General features: G+C 42.8%; 1 protein-coding gene across 8 annotated transcripts in view; it reads left to right on the forward strand.

The window, feature by feature from the left end:
* Window positions 1–16,657, forward strand: part of ZNF462 (zinc finger protein 462) — an 89,591-nt gene that overhangs the window by 31,039 nt on the left and 41,895 nt on the right. For 7 of the 8 annotated variants that reach the window (XM_090132602.1, XM_090132600.1, XM_090132605.1 and 4 more), the window contains 3 exons: window positions 8,193–8,444; window positions 9,023–14,505; window positions 15,447–15,611. In XM_090132602.1, coding sequence (XP_089988728.1) covers window positions 8,225–8,444; window positions 9,023–14,505; window positions 15,447–15,611 — 5,868 coding nt within the window. In that variant the 5' untranslated portion in view covers window positions 8,193–8,224. The remainder of the gene's footprint in view (window positions 1–8,192; window positions 8,445–9,022; window positions 14,506–15,446; window positions 15,612–16,657) is intronic. The other variant, XM_090132606.1, reaches the window with a different exon arrangement.

Below are 16,657 nucleotides of genomic sequence, written 5' to 3' on the forward strand. Positions count from 1 at the left end.
ACTCCTTTAAAGGCACAAAAGCATAGGAATTCTGAGGGTTCACTTAAGGGCAGATGGCCATCAGGTGATAATCTTTTTGTCTTCAGCCACAGATCTGCTCTTTCCCTCTTCAGTTCACTTTGTAGCAGGGTATGTGGTTGAATTTGTCATTCACTACTGTCAGGACCCCATTTCTAACAGGTTTGACTTTCTTTGGCAAGAAAGAGAACTTCACTGGACTTATGCCAGGCTGCATAGTCTGCTCTTCCCCTTGCTCCCGCCAGGATTAGGATAGTAATGCACCCTTTGTGCAAAGGGCTGCAAGATGTTACTTCCAATGCATTAGAAGGAACTGGATTGTCTTTAGAGTACCCAGGCAGTGCGCTGCTGTGTTCTTCAGCACCACCTACTGACATCTTCCTCTCCCAAGTCCATGCACTCGGGGGAGTGCACGTATCTTCAGTCACAGGAACTGGATTTCTTGAGGTAATTGACTATACACTCTTAGCTGAAAATTAGTAACCCCAGATCCAGTGCCTTCAATTGCATTATGCAGTGTGAGGACCAATAAGAAACGGCACAAAAGCAAAGTTGCTTTATCCTGATATCTTGTTTTCCTAGTGGGCCAGTCCAGTTTCCTCTTGAATACACATCTATATAGAAGAGTGGTGAGAGTTTGGCTTGTGTCACTGAGGTGAGTATCTTTACTTATTTCCTGTGATCACTCACTAAGGAAACCAAGTGGCAGATATAATTTCTACTTTGCTCTGTGCTGTTCCATATTCCCTTCTTTATCTTATCAGGTTAACTTCAGAATTTAAACATATAGTCTCTTCAAAGGTTTTAACTAGAAAATATGGCTTAATGCCTTTTTGTGTATATGTGTGCAGTCTTTCATTTACTTCTTCTATTCCTAAAAAAGGAAAAGTAAAAAAGGAAGCAGTTTATTCTGTGGAAAAAAAGGATCCCATCTGATCAGAATTACCCTCCTTCCCTAGTACAGTTGCTGCATCTTCTTATAATACACAGCCAAAGCAGTGCTCTATTTATTGAGTCTGGTGGACTAAAGGAAAAGCTGACAAAACTGTGTCTGTATTTGCACCTCCATAACTATTTCTGCACAGTAAATGAAGCAGCATACTTAATAAGAAAAAGGTCCTACTATGACTGTTTAGTTGTTCAATCTTTAAAGAGCCTTGATTTCTATAAGGAGTAATAATTTGCCATAAAGAAAATTTAGAAAACAAGAAAAAACACATCCTAGTTATGTTTACAGCAAAAGCACTTGATATTTGATAACCTTCTCACAGGCCTGAAGTTTTTCCTACAACTCAGTTGCTCATGCTGACCAATAACCTTCACAAAAGGATTATACACAATTGTAAGATGCTATCTTCATTTGCCTTTCAATTACATAGTGCCATCGTATTTGAATCTTTTTTTTTTTTTTCAGCTTGAAAGTATCCATCAGGAATTTAAATTTTACTTTTTCAAGAACAAATAGCTATTTATAGTCTAGGATACCAAAAACTAACAAACAAAAACCCAAACAAACAAATTATTTGTGAGAACTGAAAATTAAGCCACAAGTATTTAGGTACCTTGCAACAAGAATGTGCCTCCCTACCTCATGGATCTTTGTATTTAAGTTACTTACATAATAGTTTGAATTTATTTTAAGTAACTGAGTGTTACCCAACCCATAGTATGGTATCAGATATGTGAATGCATGCTTTGAAGTATGGAGATGTAACAAAATGAAATTATGCCTGAACTACAGAGGGATCAAGGAAGTTGGTCATCAGGGTTTTCTGTGACAGCAAGATTTCTGACAACTATTATGTATGAAGAAGGTATAGCAGGACGATTTCTTCTTGTGTGGAATCTAACCTGGAGCTCACCTGAGCTTCAGCATTTTGGGTATATATTTTGGAGAAAATAAATAAATAATATTTAGATCAGTTTAGGTAATTGTTTATATCACTGAGTTGTAATGCATCTCTAAAAGAAGTTTATTTCCTGAAAAGTATCAATATCTTTTATTTTAATATGCTATGAATGTCCTTGTAGGTCAACAGAAATGAGAATGGACTGGTAAAATATTTACTGGAAGAAAGGGGCAGCAGGATTAAGAACCACATATCTCAGCTAATGTATTACTCTCATGGGCGTAACTGTTGAGTTTCAAACTGTAATGAATAGTCCTAAACTGGACATAAGAATGGAAATTTTCACAGTAAAACCTATACCCGGTGATAATATTTTACTGTAAGTACTTTACATGAAAATAAGAACCACAAATTTACCATATATCAGTGAACAGTTGCAACCCAACCCATGGAGTCTCATCAGTGTTAAGTTCTGTCAGATTCCTTCTTCCTCCCGCCCATCTGCCTCAGTAAAAGAGTGGAAAAGAAACAGTATTAAAGTTCAGTGTATTTGAGTTTGAACAAGTGACTCCAAAGTCAACCATCAGAGGACCATGAATCTTCAAAACTTGATGGGTGCAGAGCCATTGAAAAAGATTTACAAGTTTACTAGGCATGCCTGACTTGAGCTCGAAGTTGAATTTACTCTTGGAGTTTCTCACTGATGTATTCTTATAAATTAAAGATGAAGCTATCTTTTTGAAGTTAGAATAGCCTTCAGGTTTCCAGTTCGTCACATTTTGTACTGTTCCTATGATTTTACTTGTTTTGCCTATTTCCTCCATAGCTACCTTGTGTTATGAAAAGAGTCTCACCTTAAATAAGTAAATGAGGCAAGAGCAAATTAGTGAGACCATCAGACCAGCAGCCCCTTGGTATATGAGACTGAACCAAGCATTGAGAGAAGGTGGTACCACTGACAGAAACCACCACAGCTGTCTGTAGTCAGAGGTGCCTCCTGAAACCCACGCCTCTGCAGGAGGGAGGAATGCCTGCTCTGTGGCGTTGGCCGTGGGATTTCTCAAAAGCTTTTGTCTCTGGTGAGCTGCCTGTGAGTCACATTTCTGTAGTGTTTTGGTAGTTTCTTTCTGGTGGCTTAGTTTCCAACAACAAAAAGAAAAGAAGAAAAAAAAAAAAAGATAAGGCCAACGCTGAAGTTTCCAGTGAGGTCAGTGTGATCTGTGACTCCAATCTTGAGGAGTACACTTTGTTCAGACATTGATAGATGAGGGGCAAATGGGACTCTCCCAAGCCACTGCACAGGGCCTAGACACTGGGGCATCTCCCTGGGGACATGCCCCACAGCCCCTGGACATCCTGTGCCTTGGGCGGGACGATAAAGGCCTCAGTGGGGCTGGAATGGGTATATCTAGTACATCGGAGAGCCTGGCAGAAGCCCAGAGCACTGGGCAGCAAAGCTAGTGGGTGCCTTCAGGGCCCTGACACATGCTGTGCCTCTCGGGGAGCCCCATCAGGTGAAAGCAGGCTTGGCGGTGTTCCCGCTTTCGTAGCCATGTGAGTAGTGCCAGGATCGCTGTGTTTCAGCTCCACCTCAGCAGTAAGTGAAAAACCGTGCAATGTTACTGTACGAGGTAGGGATGAAGAGGTGTCTGATCATCTGTCTGTAAGAAGGCTTGGAATTCTGGTGGTTATTTGACATGTAGCGTTACCAATACTGAGCTGGATTCACACAGCGTGTGTGGTCTGAGTGACCGTTTCAGTTGTGGTTGTGCATGTGCATATTCTTAACTTCTAGAAGCACTGCTGATTCCTTCTCAAAATACAACGGGTGGGAAGTCAACCACAGAAGCTCAATTTTGAGGTCAGCGCCTTAGGCTTCACAATTAATTTTGTATTTTGAAGCTTTAAAACCAAACTTAAACATAATGATTTGTACTACTTTGGCTGCTGCCAAATTCTGTAATGACTGTTGTTCAACAAGCACAATTATCTTTTGTTTTGGATTTTCCTAAAAACCTAGAAATCTAATGCAACTGTCTCTCTGATGTTCTCCTCACATGTTTAGGAGCGTAGAGAAGGATGTCGAAAACAATTTGACACCTCAACTTTGGGTTTTAAAACTACATGGCTTTCAGAAGCTCCAGCACTCAATGTTTTGGGAGCTTTTTGTTCCTGAGGGAAATGAGTATACCTCTTCTCCACATTAAACATTAAAGCCATATATTTTATCATGAGGTTCTAAATGCAAATTAAGTCAGACAATGGTATTTTAATAATCTGGTGAGGTTAGCATCACGTTAGTAAGAGTATTTTAGAAATCACATTATCTTTGGGCAATGTGGTCTCAAGAGATTGGCTGTGAATATGTTAGAGGGATTGTAGGATTTATGGATTCATTTCATGGTGGTTGTGTTTGTTTGTTGTTGCTTAGTTTGTCTGTTTTCTTTCCAGGCTTCCTGTTCTGCTTTGTTTTTGGTAACTCCCTTCTCACCTATGCCTTCATTCCCCCTACTTTTTTTTTTTTTTTTTAATGGTGTTATGTGAAAATTTAAGGGATTATGGAATGTAGGTTTTATTAAGCAAATTAAAAATAGAAGGTAGTGTTGCTTGATGTATGGAAAATATTGTTTTAGTCTGTAATGATTGAAAAACAGGCAAATCTTGCTTTATCTCCTTTGCTTGGGTTGTACATCTTCCCAGTGTATTAACATCTGCACTGACAATGCTCTTCCCTGGTGGGTAGGTGGATCTTTCTGTTCCGTGTTCCATGCAGACAGTGAAGAAGAAAGACACACATTGTGTTTCAGTTTCTTTTGATATATGAGCTCAGACTGGCAGTTTCTGATTTTCTTCGTCTTTGTGAAATGCTCAAATTTTAAAGAAGAATGTGGGAACGGTAGGGCAGAATTCCTCACCAAATTGGTTCATCTTGCTTTCAGCATGATACCCACCGAAAAATAAAATAGAAATCATGGAGCTTTACCTGATGTTTGTTCCTCGTAGCAGCAGTAAGATTAACCTTGTCTATGACTTGGTGCTACCTTTGTGAGATAGCTCCTGCTGACATTACAAGCTAAAACCCATTAGAAAGTCCTCATTAGATTTTAATCAGCAGCAATTAGTGATTTCTCAACTGCTCCTTCTGATTTGTAGCAGAAAGGTACAGTTGTTGCTCTAAGATTGTCAAGACAAAACCAGCATCCTTGAGGATACCTTCTCCAAGCGTCAGCGTATGAAAGAATTGTGGCTGCTGGAGGTGGGATGGTGATGTTTTTTTATCTCTTGAAGCTCCCAGCATTCTATTTTTCAGAACTTCAAGTTTGCTCTCCTGGTTTTCTATTTTGTAAGCTGTCCTGAAGCTTCCAAAAGAGACACGTAGCTGAAAGCACTTTGTGATGGTGTTTCTAAAGGGTCTGAAGTTTTTCGGGGGCTGGGGACGGGGGGGTGGGGTGGGGGGGTGAGAAGAGACATTTGTGCGTGTGTGTTGTTTTTCCTCTCTTCCACACAATGGAGCTTTCAGAGAACCTCTCTTAAAAGGCATAGCTACAGCCTTTGTGTTGTAGGGTGTGTCTGCTGGCAGGGTTTGCTGATGCAGACGGGCTGGCTGGTGATTAACAAAGGTCATTAGACTTTGGAATCTGACAGGGGAGCGGGGTGGTGTGTCTTCTGCGCCGGGCAGGAGGGCTCCCCAGGGGCTGGAGGCCCCCCGGCCGCCTCATTCCCCCTCCCCCCCGAGCCCTCCTGCTGCTGGGAGGCTCGGCTCTTCCTTGCCTCTGCCTGTAGGACAGCTTGGACCAGAGCCTTGATGGTGTAATGCCGTGTTTTTTTGATTGAACTGTCACATTTATCATCCATGGACAGGGAACCAACCCTGTGAGATAGTTGCTGGCGGTCTGCTCAGGGAGAGAAGGTGCTGCTTGGGCAGTGCAGGGGGACAGCAGCGACGTGGCTTGGGGTGCAAGGCGTGCAGGAGAAGCGCAGCTGTGTCTTGGGGATGCTGATTTTTCAAGCATCACTCAAGGAAGAGGAGGAAAAAAGGGGAAAAAAAGAAGAAAAACAAACGTGGTGTGCTTGAGATGAAGCTGAGATAAGTGTGGCCATGTTGTGCACAGGCGAGAAGCTATGAGCCTCTCAGTGCTGGAGTTGTCTGAGCTAAAATGGCTGCTCCCAAAGCTCAGAGGACTAGGGCAGCTTAGTGAGTCTTAAAGCTTCAGTGACGCAGGGGCTCATATCTCTTGAAAGTGTGATAAACACATTCAGCAGAGCTGTGGCTTGTTTGGCTGAGATGAAAGGACTAAGCTTGGGGGGATGGGTAGTGAAAACTGGATGATCTGCTTTTCTGTGAAGTGCTCTAAATGCAGGAGTCGTCTGCTCCATGGAAAAATTTGTTTTCAGGTCTAATGGACTGTGCTAAAGGAGACGTGGGGTGGGGCTTCACTCACTGCTGTAATTTGATCCAGAGCAGATAGCAACCTCTTCCACACAATTTGGTCTGGTGCTTGCACATAAAGACTCGAGTATCTCGATTATTGTAACTTTGTTACCCGAAAAGAAGCTGGTACAGCGTTCATTTTCTTTATTGGTGGTAGGAGGGAGGGGGGTGGAGAGGGAAGGAGCACTGAGCAGCCTGCAAAGTACCGTAGGTAAATATGTGGAGAGCCTGTGTGCTCAGACTCTCCAGAATTTGACTTACTAGAAGTTTACTTTAGCAGGCTATCAGAAGAAGCATTCTTTCATATAAAATCCTGATGCAATATCCTCTCTTATTTCAGTGCATTAATGTTTTGGAGCCTTCTCACCGTAGAAGTAGCTCTGTACTCTGTACATGCAATAGACATGTGGAATTTTTAGAGTTTTGGGCTGCTCTTGCACCTTGGACCTCTGGAATGACCAGATTATCCCCAGCCGAACAGAGCATGTGGACACTTAAGAAGTAATTATTTTGTTAACATCAGAGTATTTAGACACCCGTTGCTCTGGTGCTTAAATATTGCATGAAGTAGGAGAGCCTAAGGCTTTTGTGTTGCTTGTGCTTTGTGTTTCCTCACCCTCACGGCAGTGCTTAAATATACAACTCTTGACGCAGGATTAACTGGTTTACAAGCTAAACCTCTGTACTTCATGTTGCCATTTCTTATGTTACTTGATACTTCAAGGTACCCATGGCATAGAGGTAGCCATAGTGTTTCTGGGATAAGTTTTTGTTACACCTTTCCATTGTACTTCAGCAATATCCCTATTCCCGTTGCCTTCCCTATCTTCCTCCAATCCCCACCTTCTCCCAGATATCTCACAAAGGTGATGTCTCCAGGATGTGCTCAAATGAAGCAGTAAACATTTTACCAAAAAAAAGAGATCACAGAATTGTAGGGGTTAGAAGGGACCTCTGAAGATCATCAAGTCAAATCCTCTAAAAGGATTGCTAAAGCAGGTTCCCTAGAACAGTAAGTTACACAGGAAGGTGTCCAGATGGATCTTGAATGTCTACAAGGAAGGAGACTCCACAATTCCTCTGGGCAGGTCATTTCAGTGCTCTGCTACCCACACAGCAGAAGTTGTTGCTCACGTTTGAATTGGAACCTCCCGTGATCCAGTTTCTACCCACTGCCTCTTGCCCTGTTGCTGAATGTCACTGAAAAGAGCCTTGCCCTGTCCACTTGACTTTCACTCATTAGACATCTATACACATTTATGAAATTCCCTGTCGTCTCTCACAAAGCCTTGGTGGAGTTAAGGCAGAACAAACCATTTTACCTTGAGTTCACAAAGTAGCTGTATCTCACCTTGCAGTTGTGTCTAGATTTTCTACCAACATCAGTATTATCAGTTGAGCAGAAAGGCAGTTTTCTTCCTGTGGAGGCTTTTAATCCCTTGATAGTAAAGCAGATGGTGCTTTTCATCTTCCAAGATGTGTTAGAGTGGGACACACAGATGCAGAAGCCAGTGTTTTCTGAATGCAATTTCAAATGTGTGATTGTTTGGAAGTAATTTGGTTTTTCTGTAGAACAGGTTCTGGTCTTTGAACAAGACAGATTTCTGTCCAGTGTTATGGAAAAGCCAAGGGAGCAAAGTCCATTGAATCAACATTTATTTGTCAGAAAGTTGACTGCAGTGTTTAGTCAGCAACTTGTAAGCTACCTAGGTAGGACTTCATGTGAATCCTGATTCCTCTTCTTGTAGTAAGTACAGATTGAGTTTTACACTGCAGTGTTATGGAATCTCTGGAAACGACTGTCTTTACAAGCATACCTTACCTATTCTTAGAATTCCTTTAACTGGCATTATTGTAAAACCTGTCCTCTTCACATCTTCTCTCTCTTGCAGAATTTTCTCATGTAAAAGATCATCCTTGAACCATGGAGGTGCTGCAGTGTGATGGCTGTGATTTTCGAGCTCCATCTTATGAAGACCTAAAAGCTCACATCCAGGATGTTCACACTGCTTTCCTGCAGCCAACTGATGTCTCTGAGGAAAGTCCTAGCCAGCCAAGGTCTGGTTCCATGAATGCTAGCAACCAGACTGAAGTTGAATTTTCTTCTGTAAAGGATGAATTTACAATTGCAGATGAAATAGCAGGTAAATCTCAACTTTAACCTCCTATTTCACATGTGGCTTACTTCAGTGTATATTAGCTAATACTTTTAATTTGACTGTAAAAATTTGCATTATCCTTACTGCTATGGCAACAAAGCAGGTATTTAGCTTCAGGCGTATTGGTTCTGACCACAGCTTTTTCTGCAAGTACAAATATGGAGGATAGTTTTATTTCTTAGCTGTTCTTCGTCTGTTGCTTCAAAATGTTTTTTTTTTTTTGTCAGCTTTTCATTGCTCTTCATCACCATGAAGCTCCTCAGAGTTTTCAATTTTATTAGTATACTAGATTTATTTATTTTTTCCCCCATAAAAGATGATTTTGGAAATGGCCTATTTCAGGCTGCACACAGTATCATGTATGTGTACATGTTCTGCACAATCATCATTTTTATGAACATTGCCAGATACATAGATCTCACCATAAGTCATTGAGAGAATCCTGGTGTGATTATTACCTGTACAGGGTGCAGTTGTATTCTTAAGCATACAGGGTGGGTGGAGAAAAAGCCTCTGTATTTTTTTTAAATTTATTTATATATTCACCTTGATTCTCATTTTAGGGCAAAATGCAACAAGTCAGATGGGGACTGGAAGTTACTATAGCCAGAGCCAGACTTTCTATGGTCAGCATATGGCTCCAAATCCTAAACCAACCAACAAATTTTTCCAGTGCAAGTTCTGTGTGCGTTACTTCCGTTCCAAAAACCTCCTTATAGAGCACACACGCAAGGTTCATGGAGCACAGGCTGGGGGGAGCTCAGTGGGGCCACCATCCGCTAGTTCCTTAAATTACAACATCATGATGCATGAAGGGTTTGGCAAAGTTTTCAGTTGCCAGTTCTGCACCTACAAGTCACCCAGGCGTGCAAGGATTATTAAGCACCAGAAAATGTATCACAAAAACAACCTGAAAGAGAGTTCAACTCCCCCTGCAGCTTCCACTGCTATATCTGAATCGACATCTGCTTCTGTGCCAGTGCAGGAACCCTGCAAGGAGCTGCCTGCAGAGGTGGTGGAGCGGAGCATTTTGGAGTCCATGGTCAAGCCCCTGACAAAGTCTAGGGGCAACTTTTGCTGTGAATGGTGCAGCTACCAGACACCTCGAAGGGAGCGCTGGTGTGACCACATGATGAAGAAGCACCGCAGCATGGTGAAAATACTGTCAAGCCTGAGGCAGCAACAAGAAGGAACCAGTGCACCTGATGTACAGAATAAGAGTGCCCAGAATGCCTCCCCAAACTCTAATTATATTTCCATGAACACAACGGGACGTGAGATGTCTAACGCTAATGTCTCAAACTTCAGGAGCTCTATGGGCAATTCCCTTATCAGGCCCAACTCTTCTACATCTTCCAAGTTTTCTTCTGTGTCTTACCCTCAAATGAAGCCTAAGTCACCTCACAACTCGAGCATAGTTAATTTGTCTGACAGATCCCGCTATGGAATTGCTGATATGACAAATTCTTCTGCTGACCTGGAAACAAACAGTATGCTAAATGACTCCAGCTCAGATGAAGAGCTAAATGAAATGGACAGCGAGAATGGCTTGAACTCCATGGATCACCAGACCACAGGAATGTCCGCAGAGCAGCTGATGGGATCCGATGGCAACAAACTATTGGAGACAAAGGGAATTCCCTTTAGAAGGTATATGAACAGGTTCCAGTGCCCTTTTTGCCCTTTCCTGACGATGCACCGCCGAAGCATTTCCCGTCACATTGAGAACATCCACCTGTCTGGGAAGACGGCTGTATACAAGTGTGATGAATGCCCTTTTACTTGTAAGAGTTCATTAAAACTTGGTGCCCACAAGCAATGCCATACAGGTACAACATCAGACTGGGATACTGTGAATCCTCAGGCTGAAAGCATTGCCTCTTCTTTGAACGACAGCGCAGTGTCATATGAGAGTGGAAATATAAATGGTAGGAAGTCTGCTGGGATGATGGAACCAGTGCAGCAGCAGCAACAGCAACAACAGCAATCACCCCAGCCCCACTCACAGCATCCATACAAGTGCACAATGTGCAACTATTCCACCACGACTTTAAAAGGCCTCAGAGTTCATCAGCAGCACAAGCACTCATTCTGTGACAACTTGCCAAAATACGATGGACCACCATCCAACGCACCACAAGAGAGTGAAGCAGATGCTCACACTTCTGCCAGCACAGTGAAAAAGAGCCAGACCTCAATCCTTGGGCTCTCATCTAAAAATAATTTTGTTGCAAAGGCCCCTCGGAAGGTGTCAAACGATTTCCCTTTAGATCTCTCGCCAGTGAAAAAGAGAACTAGAATTGATGAAATAGCGAGTAATCTGCAGAGCAAAATCAGCCAAAACAAACAGCAAGAAGATGCTGTGATTAATGTAGAGGATGATGAGGAAGAGGAGGAAGACAATGAGGTGGAGATAGAAGTGGAGTTAGACAGAGAAGAAGAGCAAACAGAACCAATGATAGAAGTTTCCAGTTCTTATGCTCCACAGCAAATGTGGGGAAGAGAGGCTAATGATTCCCAGAAGGAGACAAACTTCAGAAGCTTGCAGCATGATTACAATTCTGCTAATGGAGCAGAGATTGAGCTCACTCTATCAGAAGATGAGGAAGATTATTATTCTTCCGTCAGCATGAAGGAACATCAGAGTCCTAATGCCTCTGTTCTGGGGGGCCAGTCAAACATGTATGGTACTGATCAGAACAACGAGAATGCAGAGTTCAGTGACTCTGGCAGGCTTTACTATTGTAAACACTGTGATTTCAGCAACAAATCTGCCCGGAGTGTTAGCACCCATTACCAGCGAATGCATCCCTATATTAAATTCAGCTTTAGGTATATTTTGGATCCCAATGATCACAGTGCAGTATACCGATGTCTTGAGTGCTATATTGACTACACAAACTTTGAAGACTTGCAGCAGCATTATGGAGAGCATCACCCTGAAGCTATGAATGTACTGAACTTTGATCATTCTGATTTGATCTATCGCTGTCGCTTCTGCTCTTACACAAGCCCAAATGTTAGAAGCCTGATGCCACATTACCAAAGAATGCATCCCACAGTGAAAATTAACAATGCAATGATATTTTCAAGTTATGTTGTTGAGCAGCAAGAAGGACTAAACACAGAGTCTCAAACACTAAGAGAGATCTTGAATTCTGCTCCAAAAACTATGGCAACTTCTACCCCTGTGGCTCGCGGGGCTGGTGTGCCAGCTGGCTTTAACAAAAGTGCTGCCAAGAGTTTTAGCCCTGAATGTGAAAATCAGAAGGAACCTTCAGTCAATAGTGTGGTCGTTTATGACTGCGATGTGTGTTCATTTGCAAGCCCTAATATGCATTCAGTTTTGGTTCATTACCAGAAAAAGCATCCCGAAGAAAAAGCATCATATTTCAGAATTCAGAAGACAATGCGTGTAGTCTCTGTTGATAGGGGCTCTGCTCTGGCCCAGATGTCTTTTGAGATGGGAACACCCGTCTCCCCAAAATTGTCCAACTTGGCTTCTCCGCCTCCCCCACCACCACCCCCAGACCTTGCTACTGAACTCTACTATTGCAAACACTGTTCATACAGCAACCGCTCAGTTGTGGGAGTGCTTGTCCACTACCAGAAAAGGCATCCAGAGATAAAGGTCACTGCCAAATATATCAGACAGGCACCTCCCACTGCAGCAATGATGAGGGCTGGTGAGCTGCCACCTGGTATGCAGAGGCCACCAGTGTCAATGCAACAGTTGAGCCGAGGTGGTTCTGAAACCTCTGTGAATCCTCCCGAGAATGAAATGTTCTTCTGCCAACACTGTGATTATGGAAACCGAACCGTGAAAGGAGTGCTCATTCATTATCAAAAGAAGCATCGTGACTTCAAAGCTAATGCAGATGTGATTAGACAGCATACAGCCACCATTAGAAGCCTTTGTGATCGTAGCCAGAAGAAATCATCTGGCAGCGTGTCTGCTCATACCTCTAGCACTGAACGGGACAAGTCCAAGCTGAGAGCCCTCAAGTGCAGGCAGTGCAGCTACACTTCACCTTACTTCTATGCATTGAGGAAGCATATTAAGAAAGATCACCCAAATCTGAAGGCCACGGTTACATCTATTCTGAGATGGGCATTTTTGGATGGTTTGATAGAGGCTGGTTATCACTGTGAGTGGTGCATTTATTCACACACAGAGCCAAGTGGTTTGCTTGTGCATTACCAAAGGAGACATCCTGAGCATTATGTTGACTATACTTACATGGCCACTAAACTCTGGGCAGGTCCCGATCCCTCCCCTCCTGCTCTAGTGCTGCCAGCAGAAGCAAAGACCTATAAATGCAGAGACTGCATTTTTGAAGCATCTTCCATTTGGGATATTACTAATCACTACCAAGCTTTTCACCCTTGGGCTATGAATGGGGATGAATCTGTGCTGCTAGATATCATCAAGGAGAAAGATGCTGCTGAGAAATCTGGCACACAGCCTGATGAAGCTGGGGTCAGGATGGATTCTGAAGACCAGATAACAACCTCACAAATGGACCAGGAAGCAGAGTGTGCAGAGGATCCCAGCCTTTCCCAGGAAAAAACTGTGCAGCTGGCTTCTGCAAACCCCGCCATCTCCTCTACTCCTTATCAGTGTACAGTTTGCCAGTCTGAATACAACAACTTGCATGGACTTCTGACACATTATGGCAAAAAACATCCTGGCATGAAAGTGAAAGCTGCGGATTTTGCTCAGGATATAGACATTAACCCAGGGGCCGTGTACAAGTGTAGACACTGCCCATATATTAACACACGCATTCATGGCGTTCTCACACACTACCAGAAGCGGCACCCGTCAATAAAGGTCACTGCTGAAGATTTTGTGCATGATGTGGAGCAGTCAACTGATATTGCTCAGAATGATGTGGAAGAGACGAGTAGGATTTTTAAGCAGGGCTATGGTGCTTATCGATGCAAACTGTGCCCTTACACTCATGGTACACTGGAGAAGCTCAAAATTCACTATGAGAAATATCACAATCAGCCTGAATTTGATGTATTTGCCCAGTCACCACCAAAAGTATCTGCTTCCCTGGAGCCAGATATGGTGACTGAAATCAAGGCCTCTCCAGAAATTGCTGCTGAGGATGTTGGAGAAATCTCTGTTGCAGCACCTCATTTCTCCAGTTCTCATTTAGTGTCTCACACAGTTTTCCGGTGTCAGCTCTGCAAATATTTTTGCTCTACCCGGAAGGGGATAGCCAGGCACTACCGCATCAAACATAACAATGTCCGGGCACAGCCGGAGGGCAAGAACAACCTCTTCAAATGTGCTTTGTGTTCCTACACCAACCCTATTCGCAAAGGGCTTGCAGCACACTACCAGAAAAGACATGACATTGATGCTTACTACACTCATTGCTTAGCAGCCTCCAGGACAGTAAGCGACAAACCCAATAAAGTGATCATTCCATCTCCTCCCAAAGATGACACTCCTCAGTTAAGTGAGGAGCTGAGGAGAGCTGTAGAGAAGAAGAAATGCTCGCTTTGCTCCTTCCAGTCCTTCAGCAAAAAGGGGATTGTGTCCCACTACATGAAGCGTCACCCTGGTGTTTTCCCGAAGAAGCAGCATGCAAGCAAGCTTGGGGGTTACTTCACTGCCGTGTATGCTGATGAGCATGAAAAGCTGACTCCAGCTGAAGAGAGGAATGAGTTTGAGAAGCCTGAAGTGGAGAGTGAGGCTCAAGAAATTGAGTGGCTTCCCTTCAGGTGCATAAAATGTTTCAAGTTGTCTTTTAGCACAGCAGAGCTGCTGTGCATGCATTACACTGACCACCACAGCAAGGATTTGAAGAGAGACTTTACCATACTGGGAAGTGGCACCCGTTCTCAGAATGCTGTCTACCAGTGCAAGCACTGCGATATGAAATTGCATAGCACAGCAGAGCTAACTGCACACTTGAATGGTCACAATGAGGAGTTCCAGAAACGTGCCAAACGTCAGGAGAGGAGGAAGCAGCTTCTAAGCAAGCAGAAATACGCAGATGGTGCTTTTGCAGATTTCAAACAAGAGAGGGTAAGGATCTGTGTCTGGTCTCTTTCCCTGTTCTCCCTTCCCTGCTGAGAGAGAAAAACAAAAACACTACCCTTCTGCACCCCGAGAGGCTGCCTGTTACTAATGCCCACTTGCATGTTCTGTTTGACAGCCAAATGACCACAGGCTAATGAATGACTCAGCTTGCCAGTTGAGCTCCATAAGTCAATTACACATTCTGCTTTAATTTCCTCATCCTTTCCTTCGTCTTCCACCCCTCCCTAGGTTCCGTGGGAGGCCCTGAGCCTTCTAACTGCTTCCTTCAGTATTCTCCTTATCTTTCTTTCCTCCTACCCTTCTGGAAGGCCATCTGGATCTGACAGTTCCTTGTTCTTTTGTTGCAAGGCAGCCATGTACTAGACTTTTTATAAAATGTCCCAGCCCCATTTTAAGTGTACTACTGAATAACACTTTAGTTTACTTCTCAATCATGTTTCTTCCAGTATTTTCTCTTATAAACCACTGAATACTAATATGACATGAATATGATATGAATACTAATATGTCTGATGACTGAAGCTTTGGACAAGTGTCCCATAATCAGAAAAACAAATTGTGCTCTTTTATCCTGCTCATGCACTCCATTCTTTCTGCTTTAGTGAGGAATACAGTTGCTGCAGAAAATATCCTCGCAGCTGTTGGGAAGTAGAGGTGTCATGAAAGAGCACAGTTTCAGGTCAAATTGCATAGACTTCTGGAGTACTACTGTTAACGCTGAAACTGAAAGTTTCTGTTGCACAGATGTCCTACCCTGTTATTCTGGAGGCAGTAATAGACATCAGCAAAAATTGACCTTGCTGTTTCTCAAGACATGACTTGTACATTAAACAGAATTTCTCTCCAGCTGTAAATTCTAATCTGTATTTCTAATAATGAGATAGTAAAGCACTTCAGTGTATTGATCTATGCTTGTGTACTCATAGGCTTTTGGACACCTGGAAGATGTTTCAAAACTTAAAGAGCGGAAAGTGGTTGGTTACAAGTGTAAATTTTGTGTGGAAGTCCATCCAACACTTCGAGCCATATGTAATCATCTCCGCAAACATGTCCAGTATGGGAATGTCTCTTCTGTGTCAGCTACGGTAAAGGTGAGAATTTTAAAACTGTGACACAACTTTTTGCATGGTTTAAAATTAAGGACTCATTGAAAACCTGTGGAGGGCTCTCGTGTAGTTGAATGGATTTTGAGTCAGTTATTCCAGTTCAGCGTGATTTTTTAATCTAACTCTGAATTCTTGCAGTGCATGCTGTTTATTTTAAGATGTTTTAACTTTTTTCCACTCTTGATCTAGGGGCACGAAGACTATTTAATTCTCATTTCTTCTCAGCCACAAAGGAGTTGATGTCGCTGATGACCGAAAGACTTGGTTTATGAGCAGGAGGCTTTCTCTCAGCTATTGTGGGCTACTTTTCTACTTAGTTAAACCGTAAAAGAGCTGTTTTTTTTTTTTTTTTTTTTTTTTTAAAGAAGAGTAAGTGTGCACATTCAGACGGATGAAGTTGCTTATGGTATGCCTTTCTACAGGAAATTTCCTTGCTGGCTCCAAACAAAACGCTCAACTGGCTAGCTGACCCAGTGGTACCATTCAGGTTATTAGCTGTAAGCATGTCATTCCTTTCTCCCTGTGCAAAAAGATGTCTTCTAGAACATCTCCAAGGATAGGCTTTGCGAGACAGCCTGATTTCTACTATATCAGCAGAGGCAGAGCAAATACAATAAGGCTGTAGGAAGTAGCTGTGTATTCCTTCTTCTTGTGCTGCAGTTTGGTAAAGATTCTTGCTGGAGGTCTCAGTGACTTAGGATGCTTTTTTCATGACATCAGCTATGATTTGTAAGGAAGCAGAATCCTTCAGGGCCTAGCTTATGCTCCCTCCAGAGAGCTTTCATTGCCCTACAGCTGCCCTTTTCTTTACCTGACAGTATTGACAGAATGGGAGGCTTCCCTCCTTTCAGACAATTTCCTCTCCTCCCTGCTTTTCATATGAATTTAATGTGGGATCAATGACATCATTTGAATAAAAAGATACTGTGCAGCTGGGAACAAAATCTGAAATCCAAGGCTAAAAGAACATGATACATATACTCCTACAGGTTTTTAAAGTTGCTGTAAAAATACATGCTTGTTTAGAGGAA

The sequence above is a fragment of the Phasianus colchicus genome, chromosome Z, assembly GCF_987193195.1.
Source record: "Phasianus colchicus chromosome Z, bPhaCol1.hap1.1, whole genome shotgun sequence".
NCBI classification, from domain to species: domain Eukaryota; kingdom Metazoa; phylum Chordata; class Aves; order Galliformes; family Phasianidae; genus Phasianus; species Phasianus colchicus.